General features: G+C 36.5%; 1 protein-coding gene across 24 annotated transcripts in view; it reads right to left on the reverse strand.

Annotated features, from left to right (window-relative positions):
- GTF2I (general transcription factor IIi) overlaps nt 1–20,247 on the reverse strand; it is a 68,651-nt gene continuing 48,404 nt past the window's right edge. For 13 of the 24 annotated variants that reach the window (XM_087926395.1, XM_087926415.1, XM_026708667.2 and 10 more), the window contains 16 exons: nt 19,510–19,568; nt 18,191–18,262; nt 17,157–17,340; nt 16,302–16,360; nt 15,197–15,298; nt 14,230–14,328; nt 13,507–13,572; nt 12,380–12,563; nt 10,795–10,853; nt 9,259–9,369; nt 6,641–6,721; nt 4,570–4,753; nt 2,778–2,806; nt 2,104–2,172; nt 1,698–1,742; nt 1–1,280 (listed from right to left, as the gene is read on the reverse strand). In XM_087926395.1, coding sequence (XP_087782521.1) covers nt 1,222–1,280; nt 1,698–1,742; nt 2,104–2,172; nt 2,778–2,806; nt 4,570–4,753; nt 6,641–6,721; nt 9,259–9,369; nt 10,795–10,853; nt 12,380–12,563; nt 13,507–13,572; nt 14,230–14,328; nt 15,197–15,298; nt 16,302–16,360; nt 17,157–17,340; nt 18,191–18,262; nt 19,510–19,568 — 1,462 coding nt within the window. In that variant the 3' untranslated portion in view covers nt 1–1,221. The remainder of the gene's footprint in view (nt 1,281–1,697; nt 1,743–2,103; nt 2,173–2,777; nt 2,807–4,569; nt 4,754–6,640; nt 6,722–9,258; nt 9,370–10,794; nt 10,854–12,379; nt 12,564–13,506; nt 13,573–14,229; nt 14,329–15,196; nt 15,299–16,301; nt 16,361–17,156; nt 17,341–18,190; nt 18,263–19,509; nt 19,569–20,247) is intronic. The other 11 variants (XM_087926403.1, XM_087926408.1, XM_087926426.1 and 8 more) reach the window with 1 other exon arrangement.

Raw genomic sequence — 20,247 nt, forward strand, 5'->3', positions numbered from 1 at the left:
TCAGTTATTTATTTATTTATTTATTAAAAACATATGAGTTGAGAGATATAGGAAAAAATTATTTCAAATATACAGATACTATTATCCAATTAGCCATTAAAGGAGAAAGAGATATTAAAATCAGACAAATTTCAACTCCCACCCCACCTAGTTTAAATTAATCTTAACTATGGTGGACATCCTTCTTCAAGGGAAAAAAAAGGGCAAAATGCATCTAGGGGCTTATTCACCTAGGAGGCAGATTTATTTATTTGCTAATCCCTGCTGATTTTTATGAGCAAAAGCAAAAAAGTAGCCATCATGAGCTATGTGCTCGGCCTCTCTTCTCAATTAGGCCTGGGATTTAAAATGTTTTGTAACAAGTCCCAGGACCTTTGACCCAAGTAGAGATTTCTGTCTAGGAAGAAAGAAAGGGAGGAATGGGATAGGTTAGGATAGGACATCCCAGAAGTGCTTTTCAAAAGGCAACTGGACTTTGTCTTTTCATTGAAAACATTTGATTTCTCACCCAAGAAGCTTTTTCAGATGAGAAGCAAAATGTTTTCAAAGAAAATCCAGTTGCCTTTTGAAAAGCACCTATGGGACAACCATGACCTGGATGATTGAGAATCTCCATAGACATTAGGACAGGACAGAAAGAAGGTACTTCTCTTATACAATTATATTACACAGGCCAGAATCATCCCCACAAACTCTTCTCAAGCCTTGATGTTTTCGCTTTTGATTGGAGATTGAGGAGGAAAAAACAAAATGGCAGAGACTGAAGTTAAATAAACTGCTACTAGAAGCCCTATGAAAATAATGGCTATTTTTGCATACTGTACATATTTCATTCAGTTTAACTTGGTTCCTATTAGGTATCTTAAGCCCTCCAGACAGGGACTGCAACACCCATCAGCCCCAGCCAGCAAAGCCAATGGGCAGAGACGATGTCATCCAAAACATACAGAGGGCATTAGGGTGTGGAAGATTGCTCTAAAGTTTCGGGAGGACTAGCAAGTGGCCCAAGGACAAAAGGAGCACAACTTAAAGACGATAAGAGGGACTCTGCCAAGTTAAGTGATCTACATAGTTACAGGACCAATATAAATGGAAGTCAGATCATAGATTCTGCATTCACAGCAACAGTGGGGAGTCCATCTCCTACCTAGAAAAGTATCTGAATACCACCCACCCCTCTGCTTTGTGTATGACTGTCCTTTACCCTAATGCAAGTCAGGTCTACCACGTTGGATCTGGCTCCTGCTTTATTTGAGTGTGTTCTTCAGTCTGTACTGAATCTGTGGAGACAAAGAATATTTGGCTGCTTTTAGACAGCACGAAGGACACTGAAGAACAAGAGATACAGAGATCTTATATCTGTCCAAAGATTAACAAATCAGATGGGCTGCTAAGTTTCCCTGATGCTCATACTGTTATCGTAATAAACTCCAAAAAAGTAGTTTAAAAAAAGAAAGAAAAGCAACAAATGGGATATGATTCACAAAACCCACTAAACCTAAGACACATTGCAATTTAAGAATAGGATACCACCCAACCCACGTATGACTATATGGTCACTGATTCATAATTAGAAAAGCTAGCAAGATTCTTTACAAAGGGTGTAAAACTGATTTAACTTTATTTTTAGCTTCATAGACATGACATACTTATCCAAATAGCAAGTGTTTTCTTCTCATTAGATCACAGATCCTTACCTTCCTCCACAGATACTTGTACTATTTGGTCTGCTTCAACTGGCTCTAGAAGAAAATACATACAGATATTTGTTTTAATTCTATATTGGTAGCCAACTTTTATCAACCTGCTTTGTCAATGACTGTAGCCTTTGAATGACTGTTTCCACTCTATACAGAAGTCTTTAATGCCTTTTTTTTTTTGTGGAGAAGAACATCTAAAACTACATCATTCTACTTCTACCACAATGCTGCAATGGAGGGTTGGGCCATCTTCTCCGAACATAAATAAAAATTAGAATGCATTGTATTAACATAACATAATAATACAATTATTAGCACATGAAATTTGAAACGTGATGAGCACAAGCTTCCTTGAAAATCCTGCGGGTAATTACTGAGCCACGAACATAATTGTAACATTTACCTTGTATCACCTGTTCAGGAGCTGGCACAGTGACTGCTGGGACTTCTGCTTCTGCCTTTTCAGTAATTTCTAGAATGAACAGGACCAGAATCAAACTTTTAATCAAGCAATGCTCCTCAGAAGTACCCGAGGGTCATTCATAGAGATATAGTATTATTCAGTTTCAGTGTGCAAACTCTTAAAATGTTTTGGCCGTTCAGATAAGAAAAAACACCAGAACAATGTTGCTGTCTGTATAAAATCTGAGCTTATTAAAATCACTTCCCTTTTCTGCAATAACATTTTGGGGTATATTTGAACCACCTACAATTTAGAAGCCTGTTTGCAGAGGATTAGAGATTTTACTAAAATAAAATAATATGTAGGGTTGAACTGTGGATGCTGATGCAGCCAAACCAAAATGACAATCAACTACAGGTAAAGAATTGTTGAGAAATTTATCCTTCAGCATATTGCTGAATGCCTATGTGACCTACTGTATTGTATCTGGGCAATGATGGATTGTTTTTAAAATGGGTAAGCCAGCAGGAAAAAAAAAACCTCTAAACTCACCGTAGAAATGACAGGAATGCATAGTTGTTTCTACACTGCCCAGAGCAGTGTACAACAATGAGATGAGTTAATGCAATTAATAAAATGTTTATAAAGATTTATTTTGTTAATGATATACTCACGGTTGTTCATTACAAGTCCAGGGAATGGTCTGTTGGAAAAACAATGCAACATTTCAATTCTCAGAAATAAATTTTTTAATCCAAATTTCCACTGATGACTTCCAAGAAACATTTTAAGTGTTTGATTTTAGAACCAATATAAGCCCACTTAATCTTCAAAAACCGTGCAATTTTCTTCTTCTGTGTTACTTTAATGCAGGCTTCCTCAACCTGATGCCCTCCAAATGTGTCTGACTGTAACTTCTTTCATTCCCAGCCACCAATCACAGTGTGGAATAGTGGTTAGTGTGTTGGATTAGGAATGTGGAGACCCAGGTTCATATCTCTACTCCGGCATAAAATACCCTGGGTGACTTTTAGCCTAACATACCTTACAGGGTTGTTGCAAGTATAAAATTGAAGGGGGATAATGTAGACAGCCTTGAGCTCCTGGAGGAAAGGCGGAATATAAATGCAACAAATAGTTGAATGAATGGAATCTAGAAACTTCAGCTGTGCTCTACCAATACTGTAAGTCCTAAACCATTCAGCAAGTCCAATAAGAAATATTCAACATAAAAAATACACAGCCCTATCTTCATGCCCAGTTCAAACTAGTAATCACCGTCGTATTTCCTGTTTTATTGAATTGTTTAATTCTTTCACTTTTGCATGTTCTTTTCAACACCTAATACCATACCTATATTTATCCCCCTCCCCTTTTTTTACCATACTTGAATTCCAGAACTTGGCTAACTCCATCCTTGATCGCAAGCATTCCAAAAATTCTATTTCTGTCTCTACCCAGGGCAAACCTCAAGGACAACACTTATCTCTGATACTGAAAATATCTCCTCAAATCAGTTCTCCTTTGTCTTAAGTGGGGATGAGAGAAGAAGCTGTCAGCCAAACACTTCTTCAAGATGGATTATACAAAGCCTGATAGCTATAAAGCATTCTAACCATTGTACCAAAGAAGAGTTGATCTTCCCATTCTGCACTACTTAAAGTAGTTAGAAATTATAGACCATCCTCAACTTATGACCACAATTGGGATTGGGATTTCTACTGCTAAACAAGGCAGTTTTTAATGTGCCCAACTTTATGATCTTTTTGCCACGGTTGCTAAGCTAAACACTGTACTTGTTAAATGAATCATATGGTCATCAAGAGAATCTGGTTCACACACACACACCCTACACGCACTGACTTGCTTGTCAGAAGCCTTCTGGGAAGGTCAAAAATGGCTGTAGGTTGTAATCCTGGGACACTGCACTTGTCCTATATACATGCCAAGCCTCTGAATTTTGATCAGGTCTCTGTAGGGATGCTGCAACAGTCATAAGTGTAAGGAGTGGTTGTAGGTCACTTTTATCAGTGCCGTTATAACCTCAAATGGTCACTCAATTAATGGTTGTAAGCCAAGGACCACCTGTACAGCCTAAGAATGTGAAGAGATGTCTACAGGTCAGAGGCAGAAACAGAATTGTTTGTCTCCAGGCCAAGCCTGATCTTTCAAAATTCCTTAGAACTGTTTAACCGTGATCCATTCCCTGGGTCAATTGCCAATGCTGTCACCACATCCTCTTTTAAGAGTTCTGCAGAAGGCTGGGCTGCTGAGGACAACAGAGGCTAGAAGACGACAAGATGGGCTCTCTTAAGACCCTGCCTGCCACTGGGAAGACTGCTGGCTTTTCCCAGCCCTGAGCATGCTGTGGGCCCAGCCCAACATCCTGATCTACAACAGCTTCTTTCAACATAGAATTAAAATATGTAGGTTACACTAAATACTGTACTGCTGAAAGTCACATACCTAATAACAGTAAATTTAATAAACTCTGCGGAATCCAGAATCTTCCTCATGGAACTGATTTCAAGATAGCTGGGAGCTTTAAAAGATACACCAGGGGGCATTCCATCCACCACCACACAGCCAGGGTTGACAGTGATTTTTCGGTATGGGACTTTCACAGGGTATCCCATACCAATGGCTTCCCCTACAGAAAAGGAAAGGGAGCTTATCAAAGATGGCGAGTGAATGGTTCTGGGTTCAGAGATACATATTCCTTGGGAAAAAGATGATAAAAATGCACGAGGAACAAACAACATATTTGGAATATAACTGCATAGTAGTTATGGGAAAGAATAGTATTGTGAGAAAAAACTTCAAATGACTATTTTTTTTTACATATAACAAGGAACCAAATATTTAATTACATGTTGATTTGTTCATTCAAGGTAGTAATAGTAATAGTGTGGCTTTAAGAAAACCTCAAATGACCTATTCATAATTTTAAAAAAATTAAATCCTGATAAGATCCATCATGCACACATCTATTTTATCGTAATAATCAAATAGATGTAGTCAAATAGATGGTTGATGTTTTTGAACTTCACGTCTAGGAAATGAAAGCAATAACTTCTGCCTATTATTTGCTTCTCAGCAATTATTATTTTTGTTTAGAGGAACAGTTGCTTTTAAAAATGTAGTTATCAAAGCTCACCATTATGAAAGATCAAAATCTCAAAATGCACACTTTGTGTCAAACAACACACTGTATCTTACCCTGAAGGATTTTCTTCTCCTGTGCCAGATATGACTGTCAGATGGAAGTCCTGCTCTCTTTGGTATGGCCAATGGCTGCTAGGGAAACAGTTCCCTATCTTTAGCATATCCTCCCCAAAGTGCTTTTTACCTGGTGCTTTTTTCTTAATCCCAGGCCTATTCCTTTTTATTCCCTAAAGCCTTTAATCTTCATTTTCTATTTGTGTTGTGATAATATTTCTGCTGGAGATTTGTGGCTGTTTTCTCTGTTATTCTATGCAGCCTGGGGTAGGATAGGATTTCTTTTAAAAACTTAGCTACATTCTTAAAATTATTTTGATACTAGTGCTTCAGCTTTACTTTTGATTTCAAAAGTGTTAAAAGTAACCAAGTTAATAATAGAAAAAATTGGGATGGGGAAATCATTGCAAAAGAGGGCAAGAACCCTGAGCTGCCACAGTAGCAGCAGGTGCTTCCTGGTGGGTAGCTCTGACTCTGGAGGTAGGATTCATTGTAGTGGGGAGTCATGAGCAAGTGGGGTTTAAATGGTTGGGCCTTGAACTAGAAGGCAGCTGGCTGTGAGCACCAGTTTTGTGAGGGGAAGGGAAGAAAGTGTGACCCCGTTCTAAGTAAATTCTCCTTTTAAACCATGTGTTTGTTCTTACTTATTCTAACATTAAGTTAAAAACTTAATGCTAGAATTTCTCATGTAGCAGCTCATTTTACCACTGCATACAGTTCCTCATAGATGCATCAAGCAATCCTGAATGCCTCTCATTCTAGTCAATGTTTCATCTGTAGTTTCATTGTCACTCTCCATTTTATCAGTAAATGTCTACAGAGATTCTCAGTCATCCAGGTCATGGTTGTCCCAAAGATGCCTTTTCAATAGGCAACGGGACTTTCTGGTTTCTCTTTGAAGATGTTTTGCTTCTCATCCAAGAAGCTGAAGAAGCTTCTTGGACGAGAAGTAAAATATCTTCAAAGAAAAAACCAGAAAGTCCCGTTGCCTCTTGGAAAAGCACCTTTGGGACATTTCCTCGGTAGTTTCAAGCACAGACCCACCTGCCATTTTGTGCAGTGATTCTGATAAGAAATACACCTGATCCCACATAAATCTGCCTAACCCACTCTAAAACCAATTGCTACTATAACTAGGACATGGATCCACAGCTGCTTAAAACAAAACACAAGAATTAAATTCTTGTTTGTTTATAGATCTCCCCTTTGTTTGAACTTCAAAAATGGTGAAGATTGTTTTCTGTTTCAGCAAAACGATGGATTCAAAGGCTGAGAAGACAATTGTTTTGACTTTCTGAAGAGGAAACGCACAAATTACCAAATTTTCGACTGAAGAGATCATTCACTTGCTCTCTCAGCTGCCGGGCCTTCTCTACTTTGGAAGTTCTCTCATCATCATCTGCAAAATGTAAAGATGCAATTACTGTATTTATTTGTATGGTTGTTTTTTAAAATGACTTTTAAAGATTTAAGACAACCTAACGATCAGTTTAAGGGGAACTATTTGGGGTTGTTCTTTCTCCTGGAAGTGGATGATGCTTTAATCCTGGCCCAGCTGATTTGTTCTTTGGGGCTTGAAGAAATATAGAGAAGGAAGACCAGAAGCACAGAACATATCCTCTTCACTGCTCAACTATGCTACATGACTAAGGTAGTGACTGATTTCTTGCTCATGGCTGCTGGTTTGTAGACCCTTAAAAAGATATCACAAAAGAAACAAGGGAAAAATTAATTATGGAGATTATACGTGTCTTTAAGGAAGTATGATATTTAATTGAAAAGAAATGTTAAAGATGTTAAGATTTTAATGATTATTAATGATTGAACTGAATTGGAATGGAATGAGGGTTTATAATTACATATATTTATAATCCTTTTTTAAAAAAGAATAGTGTATTATAAGATTGTACCAAGCAGAATTCGATTGGAAGTTATGTATTATATTGAAGGTCATAACCTTATATTGAAGTTTAAATAAGAGTTGAATGGATGTAATTAAAAGATATAAAGGTGTCATGCTCCAATTAGTAACTACAGGAGAAAATTTGTTTAATGAGAAAAGATAATATGAAATTGAAACAGAACAGACAAAAGTATAAATACAATGATTTGAACTGAGATGAGATAATCAAAATAAAATTGAGAAAATTAAAAGAGGGGAAAAACTATATAGAAAATGTAGAATAGTATAAGATATGGAATAGAACACAAAAAGGAGCATGAAATTGAGTTTTGTGTCTGTATAAAGAAGTTCAACCCGGGACCATGCTATTTTCAAAAAAGATGTTTTACTTGTATTTTGTATGTGTGAAAACCCAAATAAAACTTTATTAAAAAAAGATATCCCAAAAGGAATTCATTTTTTGTTTGATTATTTCATATGACTGGATTCCAAATCAATTCCTGAAGATATTGCAACTGAGTAAATCTTTAGCTGCAGACAACAGCAAACTGTGGATAAGTAAAATGAGAAGAAAAGCTTTGGAATTTCTATTAGTTACATAGGAAGAGAGGAGGTGGAATTCTTGAGCCCAAGGCAATTCTTGTACAGGCATAACTGCTAAATTCTGGTTTAGAGAACAGTAACTTGTAATCCGCCAAGAATCCCCAAGCTCTGCACAGATCCAGTTGGAAAGCACTGAAAATTACTGGCAGATGCCTTGCAGTTTTGCAATGGAAATCAGAGCAAACAGGTAAGTTTAAGTCTTAAGTGTCCTTATAACAACGAAAACACAAAGATGCCCTCAAACGAAACATCTTGACCTTAATTTCCAACCAATCCCTGACATACATATACCAACACCCAAAACAAAAAATAGAAATAATTTGTCCCTCTCCTAAAGTTTGCCTGCAGACAGAGTGTTCCAATGAACATTGAACTGGGCATCTAAACAGGAGCAGTTATTTCTCTCCCAGTTTCCTACATCAATTTTTCGCCTTTTGCAAAAGACGAAAAATAGAAGCACACCACTCCAGTTCCCCACACCAGCCTTTCACCTTTTGCATCCAGCTGCGCCAAACCAGAAGTGGCTCCCTGGCTGTGCTGTCACCTTTTCGGACCCAGACTCTGCCACAAATGTTTCCTATGAGCGGCAGCTCTCTAACCCAGCACAGCTTTAGATACGTGTAGGGAACATCTGCTGGGAGAACGTGGGCTCGAAAAGGAGTCAGCAAAGGTAATGTAAACCTTTGTAACCCGGCACAGCTTTAGTCACACATATAGGAAATGTTTGTGGATGAAGGTGGGTCTGAAAAGGAAACAGTGGGTAGTGAACCACTTCTGCTTTGGCTGCAGCCAGCTCCAAAAGGTAAAAGATTAATGTGGGGGGGACAGGAAGAGAAGACAGCTGAGTGAGTGAATGAATGCTTGCTGGGGCAGGCTCAGGACTGAACAAAATGCTTACTGGTTGCTTGCTAGTGGGGGATTGGGACAAAAAGGCAATTGGGTGAATGAATGCTTGCTGGCACTTGCTGGGGAATGGCAAGTGTGTTTCTGGGATTGCTTGCCCTCCCACAAGTCAGGATGCAGGCAACCAAAAGGGCATAGACTGGGGGGATAAACAGCTGAGGAGTTGGTGCATCAAATTTTAATCACATGACCATGGGGGCATTGCAATGGCTGTAATTTCTGCCATGTGTTGTAAGTCCATTTTTTTTTAGTACCAATGTAAAAAAGGAGACCCAAGTTAAACTGTTGCTAGTAGCTGATTCTGTTGAGTGCCCATTGGGTAGAAGAACCTTTATTCATTGTTAGCCTAAAGCACACGAGTCTATTTTATGTCCAAAGGAAAATAATGTTCTAAATACTATTAATTACCCTTACCTCTTTTTTTAAAAGTGTTCGTGCTTTTGAGTTAGAACAAAAATGTAAAATGAATTTAGAAAGTGTTACTCAACAGCTTTAAATACCTCTTTTATAGGAAGTGGACAGAGTACCTGGTATTGTCACCTGAATGATGTTAAGGTCTTCTACTCCAGCAGCTGTGTTCACCACTGGATCAGGCACACTTACAGCATTTATCACAGTATTACATAAGCTGGTTCTTCCTTAGAAAAGATGCAGAGGTAAAATGTTAGCTCGAAACCTCTCAAATAAATGCTATTCTCACTTTTAAGAATGAAACTGCACAGTGAAAAGAATAAACCAGAGAAAGACTGACTACGCAAGAGTTAGATTGCACAGATGAAAGATGACAGCTGTAACTAGAACTAGATTAAAACTTATTTCCTACTACAAAAGGGTGAAAGTGCTGCAGAGATCTGCAGTTTTTGATTGTTAAAAGCACTAGAACGGAAATACAGACCAGCATACAGATTGACAGCTAGAGATCTGGATAAATAATTAATGAAGCAAAATGTCAGTAAACCACAGCTGATGTTGAAGCTATTCCCCTGCAGCTGCAGATCCATTTTGGATCAAGAATCTAACTGAAATGTTACTAGTTGGCTCAGATATGCAGTGCCCACTCCGTTTTCATGCTGATCTACTGAAATTTTGCACAGAGAGAACACCACGGTACACAGGAAACGGAGATATTACTTAATGGATGCAGAGATCAGTATCAAATCTGGGGGCCTCTCACATGATATAGAAGTAGTCCTCACTTAACCATCATTCATTTGATGACCATTCAAAATTACAGAAGTGCTGAACTGCTGTAGTTCAGCAGTGCTGAACAAATGGTAGCGATGTCCCAAAGTCACATAATCAAAACTCAAGTGCTTGGCATCCCACTTTTATTTACAAATGGAGGAGCACTTCCTCTAGTCTATACTGTGCCATCTCTATGGTCTTGGGCTCTGCTGGACCTGCTACCATCCAGCTGACCTTTGCCATCTTCTTCCTTCCATCGCTAATGAGGCATGTCCAACTGGACTCTTCAAGAGGCAGCTCCTGGCCATGCCAAGCCTTCTTCCCAAGACCATGTGCAAGCTTGTCCAAATCACATACAGTCTCTCAAAGCTTCATGAGAAAGCTACATACGATTTGGACAAGACCACAGGGCCTTGAGAAGAAGGCTGGATATAGGCAGCAGCTACCTCGGCAGAGATGGAGAGAGAGACGGGGTGGGGTGGGGGGTGGAGTTGAAGGCAGTCCCTTACTTTACCAAGAGTCATGGCTGGGAGAGACCAAACCGGGAGAGGCTTAGATTGGGGTGATTGCTTGCCTTGGTTAATGATGACAATAGGGACTGCTGGATTGTTCTTACCAAGTGATGTGGTCACCTAATATCATGCTCTGATCAATCGCTTAGCAACAGAAATTCTGATTCCAATTACCATTCTAACTCATGCACCACCTGGGATTGGAAATAGATTGGCCCAAAGTCTCTAACAAATTCTAGGGACTCTTCCAAAAACTGTAGATTTATCTGTATCACTGTTTAAGAACACCCAGTTCCTGAGAAGAAACAACATAGCTGTGAATTTTTGATGCAAAAGAATTACTGCCAAAGCAGAAGTGAAACTCACTTTGAGGACATGGAATAGCAGTAGCATTTTCTTTAATTGCTGCCTCAAACATTTCTGGCCTGCCAAGAAACACAGTTAAGATTTGGCATAAGAAAATAAAGAAATAAAATCAACAAGCAAGGGCAAAGAAATTACAAGCAGCTCAATGTAAGTGTCACAAGAGTGGAATATTAAATTTGATCACAGGGTAGCAAGGATAATTATTGCCTCATTCCCATTTCCTTTTAAACCCTGTCCCATTCGCTGAAGCTCAGAAATGTCAGGTAACCCTTGAGCCAAAGATTAAAGCAAAACACAGGGAATATTTCAACTGCTCTATGGGCATCCTAAACAGAGACTTTCATTGTAATTTCACCCAAATGCTATGCATAGAGGCATTTTTTGGTGGTGTTTCAAAAACAGAGATTGAATTCTAATTATATTATAGCAAGAAGTAACCACAAAGGGGTTGTTCTTCTTTCTCTCTCTCTCTCTCTCTCTCTCTCTCTCTCTCAAAAAAAAAGGGGGGGGATGACATGCTGAAGAAATAAAGACAGATTAGACAAAAAATTTTCATGTCATCTAGTTTTCTCCAATGTGAAGCCCATCATCGGAGTTGGAACTCCCCCAACTGAAACCCTACAGACAATTGTATTGTGGACTGGAATCCAACACATTTGGGATTACCAGGACGTGGAGGAATGCACAAAGCCAATATTTAATTTAATTTAATGAAACTAAGAGTATCCCCTGGAGCCAGACCATTTCTGTATTCAGAAACAAATGAAAATTGCATGATTCGATAAAGAAGGGAGAGATGGAATTATTATTATTATTTGCTTACTTCCCTTTGCATTAAAGCACAAAAGCCAAATGAATAATATCCAGGAAAGCAATTGGCAGGGACTACTCAAAGATCCTAACTCTAGGCCTGGAAAAAAGAGTCCCATGGGAGTTCCAGGAGATCTAACTGGTTGCAAGAATGGCCAAAGAGAGTGGTTCTAGTCACCATCACCATCCAACAGATTACAGTATCAGTAATGTGACTCTCAATTTGCAGCCTGCAGTCAATTTACTATCCTCCCTTTTTAAAACCCTCAAATCTCTTAATTCCGAGTAGAGTCAGAGAGGCTGGTTGGAGCGAAGCATTTACTGGTCGGATACCCCTCCTGACACCACACAGAGTTCATAGCAGATAGTTTTTTTGTGTGTCTTAGGAAAGAAATGTGTCTGCTACCTAAAACTGAACTCTCAACCTTCAGAGTAGGAGGCAAGCATGCCACTCAGTCAATTTACTATATTGCTAGTTTTATACAGCATGTATTAACTGGAGAAAAATGATTAATAATTAATTAATAATTAATTAAATAATCAACTATTTCTAATAAAAAATAAGGAAGTAAATGTTCACATACTTGTAAAATTGAATTTCTTTGAGGAGTATAATTCAATATTACTTGATTATTTGGACAGTTCTGCTCTCTTAGGAAGGCCTAAGATTCAATCCTTCATATATTAAAATACAACTTTTAAGAAATCCTGTAATTGACTAATCTGAATCCCATCTTTATTTAACTTTTATAGAAAGGCCACTCATCTGGCTTACTTTTTAATGATAAATTTTATCTTAGCTTTGTTTCGGAGGATTTTTTCCAATCTTGGAATGCCAAAAGTGGATGGGCGACGGAATGGCACTCCCTCAGGAAGGCCTTCAACGTAAAAATCTTCAGGATAAGATTCAAAAAGCGCAAAAGGAACTTTAACAGGTTCTGTCAGTCCAAGAGCTTCCCCTAGAATAGAATAATATGTGTGAGTGATTTGTTTTTCATTTAATAGGGTTTTCACATCTGTTTGGTAGGTTTGAGTCAAAATGGGTGAATTAAGGAATGTTTCATCAAGCAATTTCAGAATTATTTCAACTAAGAGCAGAATAATAATGCTCGAATTAAAGATATGATTCATCCACCACAAAGTATTTCTATGCCAAACTCAAGGTAGGCACATTGCACATAGGCAAAATATATTTACTTTTTAAAACTTCAGCTATTATTTTGAAATAAGAATTTGTAGCAATAGGCATTCTTGGAATCAAAATGTTTTTTTTTTTAATTTCAGAAGACTGGTAATATTATTCTGTTATTAAGGAATTAATAACAGAACTGGACTCTTATATTACACTAAAGTCAGGAAGATTTAAAGTGCTGTAACACAAACTGTTGTAGAGTTTCTGCTGCAGTGTATGGAGCCATCTAAGTATGTTTTGGTCTGTTGTCCCTTTTTTCTCAACATTTTTTTTCTTCTATTTATTTAAGCATATAATTTTTTATAACAGTAATGTTTTAAGTAGTAAATGTAAGTGGAAAGAAATGATTTGAGGATATTATCTAATGAGAACTCTTATCTGCAATGTGAAGTGACATAGCCAAATACAGATTTAATTCTTTGAGAATCAGGCTGCAGAATTATGAATGCATATAACCATTGTGCGGTTAGACTCAATGGAATAAGAGACAGAGCATTCTTAGCAATAGAGAACTCCTTCCATAAGGAATATTTGGGGCATGTTCAATTTTGTTTTCTACATCATTAAGTCCATTCTATTCAGGCAAACATTTCAGAAAATGGGAATTCAATTGCATATCTAGTTGATGCTTTACTGAATTTAATTATTTTCCTAATAAAATTTTCTAAAATGCTAAGCATATTATATTTAATAAGATAAAAAGCACTTACCACATTTTTCATTAAAAAGATTTTCAACTTTCTGTTTCAAATCAGTAATCTTGGCATTCCAGGCCTCTGTCAAAATATAATGGAAATTATTTTATTCCTGTGATGGCGAATCTATGGCACGTGTGCCAGAGGTGGCACACAGAGCACTCTTTGTGGACATGCGCACTGTTGCCAGTTGGTCTTCTGGTTTCCGGCATGCATGCGCCAGCTGGTTTTCAGGTTTCTGGCGCTCCAGCACACGCAAAGACCAGCTGGCTAGGTGGGCATGTGCACCGGCCAGCTGAGTTTCAGCTTCCGGCACTCTGGCATGCGTGCATGCACACACATTCCAGTTTGAGCACTTCATGGCAAAAAGGTTCGCCATCACTATTCAATCCTATTATATTTTTGTTTTCCTCATTACTCAGTTGGATTTCTTCAGAACAAGTTTCTAACAGATTTCAGAACACATAATATGCAATAAAATTACACTGCTTATTAATGTTGTTCTCTCACTGATTTAACATTTTGGCTACAAACCTTGAAATGTCAAAGGTTTTTTACTATCAGGAAACAACTAACATCGGATTTACTGAGCAGCAAACTAGAATGGATAGCTGAAGATATTTAGAATGTATTAATGCAAAAACTATAGACATGTAAATATCCCATCTTCTAATTACTAATTCTAATAAAATTAGGAAGCTTAATTTAATGTAAAAGAAAATTTCCTTATGAACTTACCAAAAGAAAACTCTCTTCCTCTTGGCTTAAAGCCTGTATTGGATCCATTAGTTTGAGGATTAGTTCTAACATCTGAGGTTGATACCCTATTAGCAGGACCTATACGGTATATAGGAACATAACAAATACATTCCATTTTAGAAGTAGCTTTAAGTTTCAATTTCATATGAAATTGAAATCCTGAATATGCAGTCAAAATTTCCAGTGTGTTTCTAAAAGCCTAGTCTCCATAACATACCTTCATCTGAGAATGTAAAAGACACATCACAAGAGGCAATCTACCTTAAATTATTCTCACAGTGGTTGCAATTAAATAATAAGACACATATTTAAAAAGCAAAAACAGCTATTTAAGTAACTCCTTTTAAGGCTGCAATGCCCCATCAACTGCAAGTTAATTACATGATAGGAAAAGAAAATACCTGTTTTGGTTCCTTATCCTTTTTTAAGGCTTTCTCCAAAGCTCACTGTCCAAGAACCCAGAAATACAATTCCCAATTTAAAAATATTTCAGTAAGCCACTGTTCCAATGTACATATGGGAAATTAAGAACTATATAGAAAACTCTCTTGGTATGGCAAGATTCAGCAAGATTTGGAAACTGCTCTTCAAGAGAAGGCAAAACGTGTCAATCTTCTAGCAAACTTTTGGTTTTCAAAATTTATAGTAAAGAACACGCATTCTATGAATTCTGAGCCTCCGTTGAAACAAAGTTATTTGTTTTAAGCAGTGATATTCAGAATGTTTGATTGATAAAATGTGAAGTTTCACACTTGAAATGGATTATTTTAAATTCTCCAAGATCATCACAGAACACTGTTTCCAAGAATGATTTTTTTTTCAAAGTTTCAACAAAATACCCAGGCAATTTTGAGCTGTGTTCTGATAAAAATTTCCAAGTGGACTTATTTCCTACATAATCCCAAACGGTTATCCCTAAGGGGAAATAATTGGGTGAATTCCATACCTTCGTCTACAGTAACTTCAATCTCTGGAACTTTAGAGTTGCTTACAGGACTTCGTGTAGAGTTTGAGCTGCTGGGACTCTGAGATCCTACAGAGACATTTACTATTTGTATACATTAAAAACCATTAATTTTTGCATGATTTAGCTATATATGAAAACTTTATTATTAATAAAATATGAATATATTACATTTCTGCCAGCAGATTTAATAGGTGGAGAAATATTCCTCTTTTTGACTGTATAAAACTAAATGGCTTTTGTCCTTTCTAAACGAAGTTGCATTGTTGCATTTTATGATGACCTAGATAAGGGGCACATGGGGAGATATAGCAGTGAGATAAATGGAAGCAAAGCATTACTCAAGGGGGCCTTAAATAAAATTAAGATTCTTTAAGTCTACTGGAAAAAAAGAAGTAACTTTGTTTTTTATTTCTAACCAATTATATTTTGCCATTATTATTTTGATGAAACAAAACATTCTTTCCTAACTAAGCTAAAATCCCCACCTGTTATACTAACTATCTATCTAAAACCTGATAAGCTTTTGTATTCAGGCTGTTTTCTTGATCATAGGAAAAAACGGTGTGGGTTGGCCCCTTACATTTTCCAGAATGGCCCCGTGGGCCGGATCCGATCACATCGCAGGCAAGATGTGGCCTGCAGGCCTTTTGTTTGACACCCCTGTACTAGAACAAGAGGGACACACTTTGGAAAACATTTCTTCCATGGAGCTTCCCTCAATGGATGCATCTCAGTTAACCAGCATCCCAAACCCGCAGAAAGAAATGGTACTATTACAAAACAGTGGGGTTCTTGATGATCTCCAAGCTTGGCTGTTTTCTTGCAAATGTTTCATTGCCAAATTAAATAACATCGTCAATGCTAACCCAAAAACTGAATTTAAATAGGAAACTATGTAGGAAAGAAAATGTGATTAATAGCCACCACAAATTTCAGCAGTACTGCTTTCAAAAGTCCAACATATGATGCAATATATTAAGACAATGAAAACCTCTTTTTAAAAAATTTATTTTTCAAATGCGTGTATCCTTTTTCAACACCAGATTTTTCCATTTTGTAGTATTACAGCTTCTTAGTCACTTACCTGAAGTGTTCACTTTACAAGCCAATTCTGGAGGCAAGTATGAGGTAACAAGCTCTGGCCTACAAATCAGACAGTTTATTTTTACTAAAGCATTCTCACAAACAAATCAAGTTATATAAGTTATCTTTCTATGGCACTGGTGTCAAACTCGCCGCATCATTTGATGTTTCGCGACATTTTTCCCATTTGCGGAGCTGAGGGGTGTGTGTGGCCTGCACGTGATTGCATCTGGTCTGTGGGATGTCAGTTTGATACCCCTGTTCTATGCGGTTACTGTAGTGAATTATGTTTGGGGAGATTTTGCAAGGAAAATGCAAGGAAGTGATCTCTTTTATTAGGATTAAGAAGCAATTTGTCAATACGTTGTAAGCATCACCTACTGTACCCATTTTAAATAGCAGAAATGTACACAGTGCCACCGCAGAGCCAGAGCTAAATAACTGAGCCAGATAATTGAGAATCTGTCTAATTCTATTTGTTGAAATTAGAACATAACCATTACTCATCTTGATCCTATTATGATTGTATTATGTCCTTCAATCTTATTCACACATTTGAAATGAATAATTGATAATAATTAAAGTTTTTTTGGTATCTATTGTGGTAATGGGAAAGCTTTCTAAAGATTATCTGCACCTCATTCAAAATGCAAGTTTTAATGTGCCCAAGTGTCTTAGCCTCGAAGATTCAGCAAACCATTTAAAAATCATATTAACTATCTCTATTGATACATGGGCTAAGATCACAATTAAACAGATGTCTTGTTAAATTAAGAAACCTACCAGAGACAGCACAATAAAAATGAAATCCAAGAAATAATACAAATAACAAGCTCATTAAAAAGTACCCACGTACTTCTTTACAATGAATTTAATTTTTCCACTGCCCCGCACAATTCTTTCCAGGCGTGGGATTCCAAACCAGGTTGGGCTTCGAAAGGGGATCCCTTCAGGCAAACCTTCTACATATAGATGATCAGGATTTGACTCAAAGACAGGATAAGGAACTTTCACTGCTTCACTGAGACCCAGAGCTTGTGCTGCAAAGGAGGCAAGAACTTGATTTGGATCAAACTCATATCACAGAAATGGCATTCAAAGATAAAACTCACACACCAAAGGCACAGATATTTACTCAATCTTTCTAAGACTACTTAATGAAGTTCAGGTTTTGTTTGTTATTGTATTGGTGATACCATTCCAAGTATACAAAATCTTGAAAACACTAAACTTTCTTTTAGTCAAATGAAAGGACCTTTTAAAAACTTTGTTGAACCTTTCAATAAAAAAAAACATTTTCTGGTCAGTCATCCTTTAAAAACAGTGAATTGGAGTGACAATTCCAATCCCAAGAGTATCTTTTCAGAATTCTTACACAGACATTAATCCAATATAAATTTCATTCTAGCATAGCAAGACAACTAAATTCTGAATCTCCTCCTCTGCTAGCAAGACTAATTTCCTTGCCACTGCCTCAGAGAGAGTAAGAAAGGCATAAAGACATAGTTCTCCAGCATTTATTGTCTATTTGTATCTTCCTGAATAAATACAATTATTTGCTGTCTTCCCACTTTTTTCATGTGAAAATCAGATCAAGCTATTCAAAAGTCTACTGGGATTAATAGTGATCTACATCCAAAAATAGATCAAAGCAAGGCATCACAATTGTTCCAGAGATACAGTAATGTGCAATACTCTTTATATACTATATTTCTTACTAAATAATCTGTTAACATTCATAGAAGTTCTAGAAACTTTGGCATATACAGTTTCACTCACACCCAAAGCAATTAATCAGAATGCAAGAATTATGAATACAGTTTATAGTTAATTCTGCATGTTTACGTGAAACATCAGTACTACCTAGCAAACAAGTAACGCTTCACCTACCAAATTTCATATTAAATATTTCTTCTACTTGTTTCCTCAATTTTGTGATTCTGACATTCCAATCTTCTTTGACTGGAATGAAAATAAAAACAAAAAAATACAGATTGCACCTTAATAAGATATGATGATATTTAATAGATGTACATTCTATTTCCATCAAACCTTAATTACAAAAAAGTAGCTGTCATTTACTGATTATTAGATTTTATTGTCTCATAAATATTATTTTCCCATCTATAATTATCTTATCATTATAATGATCAGGCAGTCATTCAAATCAGATTTGAAGTACTATAATTTATGGTCAATTTTTCGATGATGTTGTTGTTGCAGAGAACAAAAAGCAATAAGTGTGCTTGAAAATTCAGGCTAAGGTCTACGTTAGGTTAGACCCAATCATTCCTTGGCATGCCATCTAATTAATCCTACATATACAGCAATATATCTGGATTGATTTAACTTTATCAGGATGGGTCCAATATTTTCAGCAAAGCTAAAAAATTCAAATGTGTTTAGATCTCATCTTTAGCTGCAACAACAGAGACAATGTAATTGTACCACATTTACTTGCTCAACTCCAAAATACAGATTTAGTACCTTAAGTTAGTCACTAATCTAACTTTGTTTATATGATAAAAAAGTATTGAATAATGAAACTGGATTAAATTTATTTAGGCAAAACATTTTAATAGTTCCTATTGCTAATTGAATCAATTGTTACTTTTAAATATCTAGATTGTAATTACTAAAAATTAAAGCTAGCTCTCAAATTCTATCAAAAATAACGAATAGCCTGTCTTAGAATCTGCATTAGACCTTCTCTTTTTAAGTTGAAGAGTAAAATGAGAGCAACTGTCACTTCAGCCCATAAGAGGTTACTAACTGAATTTATTTTTGGTTTCATTTTTCTTCCCACCATGATAAATGTGCCAACAGATTCAGAAACCAGTTAGTAACATTGCTTCAAATTACAAGAACAAAGAGCCAGAGGTGAAGAAGCTATGGTAGAGGAGGGGAATCCATGGCTTGCTAGATCTCACTTATAATTAAGTCAAAGTAGCCCCCAGCTGGCATGACAAATGATGAGGAATACTGGGAATTGTAACATTTGGAAGATTGCAAACATTATATGGTAAGCATTATCAAACCCTTTTCTTTCAAATCACAGTAGGTAAGTAAAAACAAAGGAGAATATCAAGCTATCTCAGAAAGAAAAGAAATGAAGTTCCATACTTTATCTTTAAATATAAAATAGGAAGAAAAACAAGAAAGGGACCTCTACCTGAAGTGGGAAAAAGTGTTCTTATCACTTATCTTACCTGGCATGTTTGTTCTTGGCTGAGTAACTTCTGTGGAACTGATTGTGAGTAGTTCTGGCCTAGAATTTAAAATATAGATAATGATTCTATGGTCCTTATCCTTCAAATATTTGGGGTCTCTTTTCTGAATTATACATTATGAAAATTATTTTAAAACTACTCCATTAGATTGTAGCAGCTCAAAATGCAAAATTGGACAGTGTCTACTCATTAATTTGAAATGCATTTAAAACATATAAACCCCATTTGTTTTACTCATCGTTAAGACTACACAAAAAATGTTTTATAATTTTACAATGTTACAATCCATAGACTGATTTTCAATGGGTGTCCCCAACTTTCACACAAGGGATGCACATGTATTTAGCAGAAAGTCAACAAGATAGGGGTTCTCTTTTAGCTCTGAAATATGCTGTCATTTTTATCTTGTTAGGCAACACCTACATAAAATTTTATTTTCTAAAAACATTTCTGGGATGTACACAACACCTATAAGCTTGGCTGGAATAAAGGTTAGTTCTGATGCTTGTATATATTTTGGAAACCATTATTTAAACAGCATGACACAGAAAAAAAGAAAAGCCTTGAGAATGGCATCATTCATTGTAATTTTAACACATACAATAAATCCCTTGCAATTATTTTATTCCCTTAATATATATTATATTGCTTAAACTTGGATTGTTTTTTTATCTTGCAAATGTAATAAGAACATATTGAAATGCGCAGGTAATTGGT

Source organism: Pseudonaja textilis, chromosome 1, assembly GCF_049901715.1.
Source record: "Pseudonaja textilis isolate UNSWEBS1 chromosome 1, rPseTex1.2, whole genome shotgun sequence".
NCBI lineage: Eukaryota > Metazoa > Chordata > Lepidosauria > Squamata > Elapidae > Pseudonaja > Pseudonaja textilis.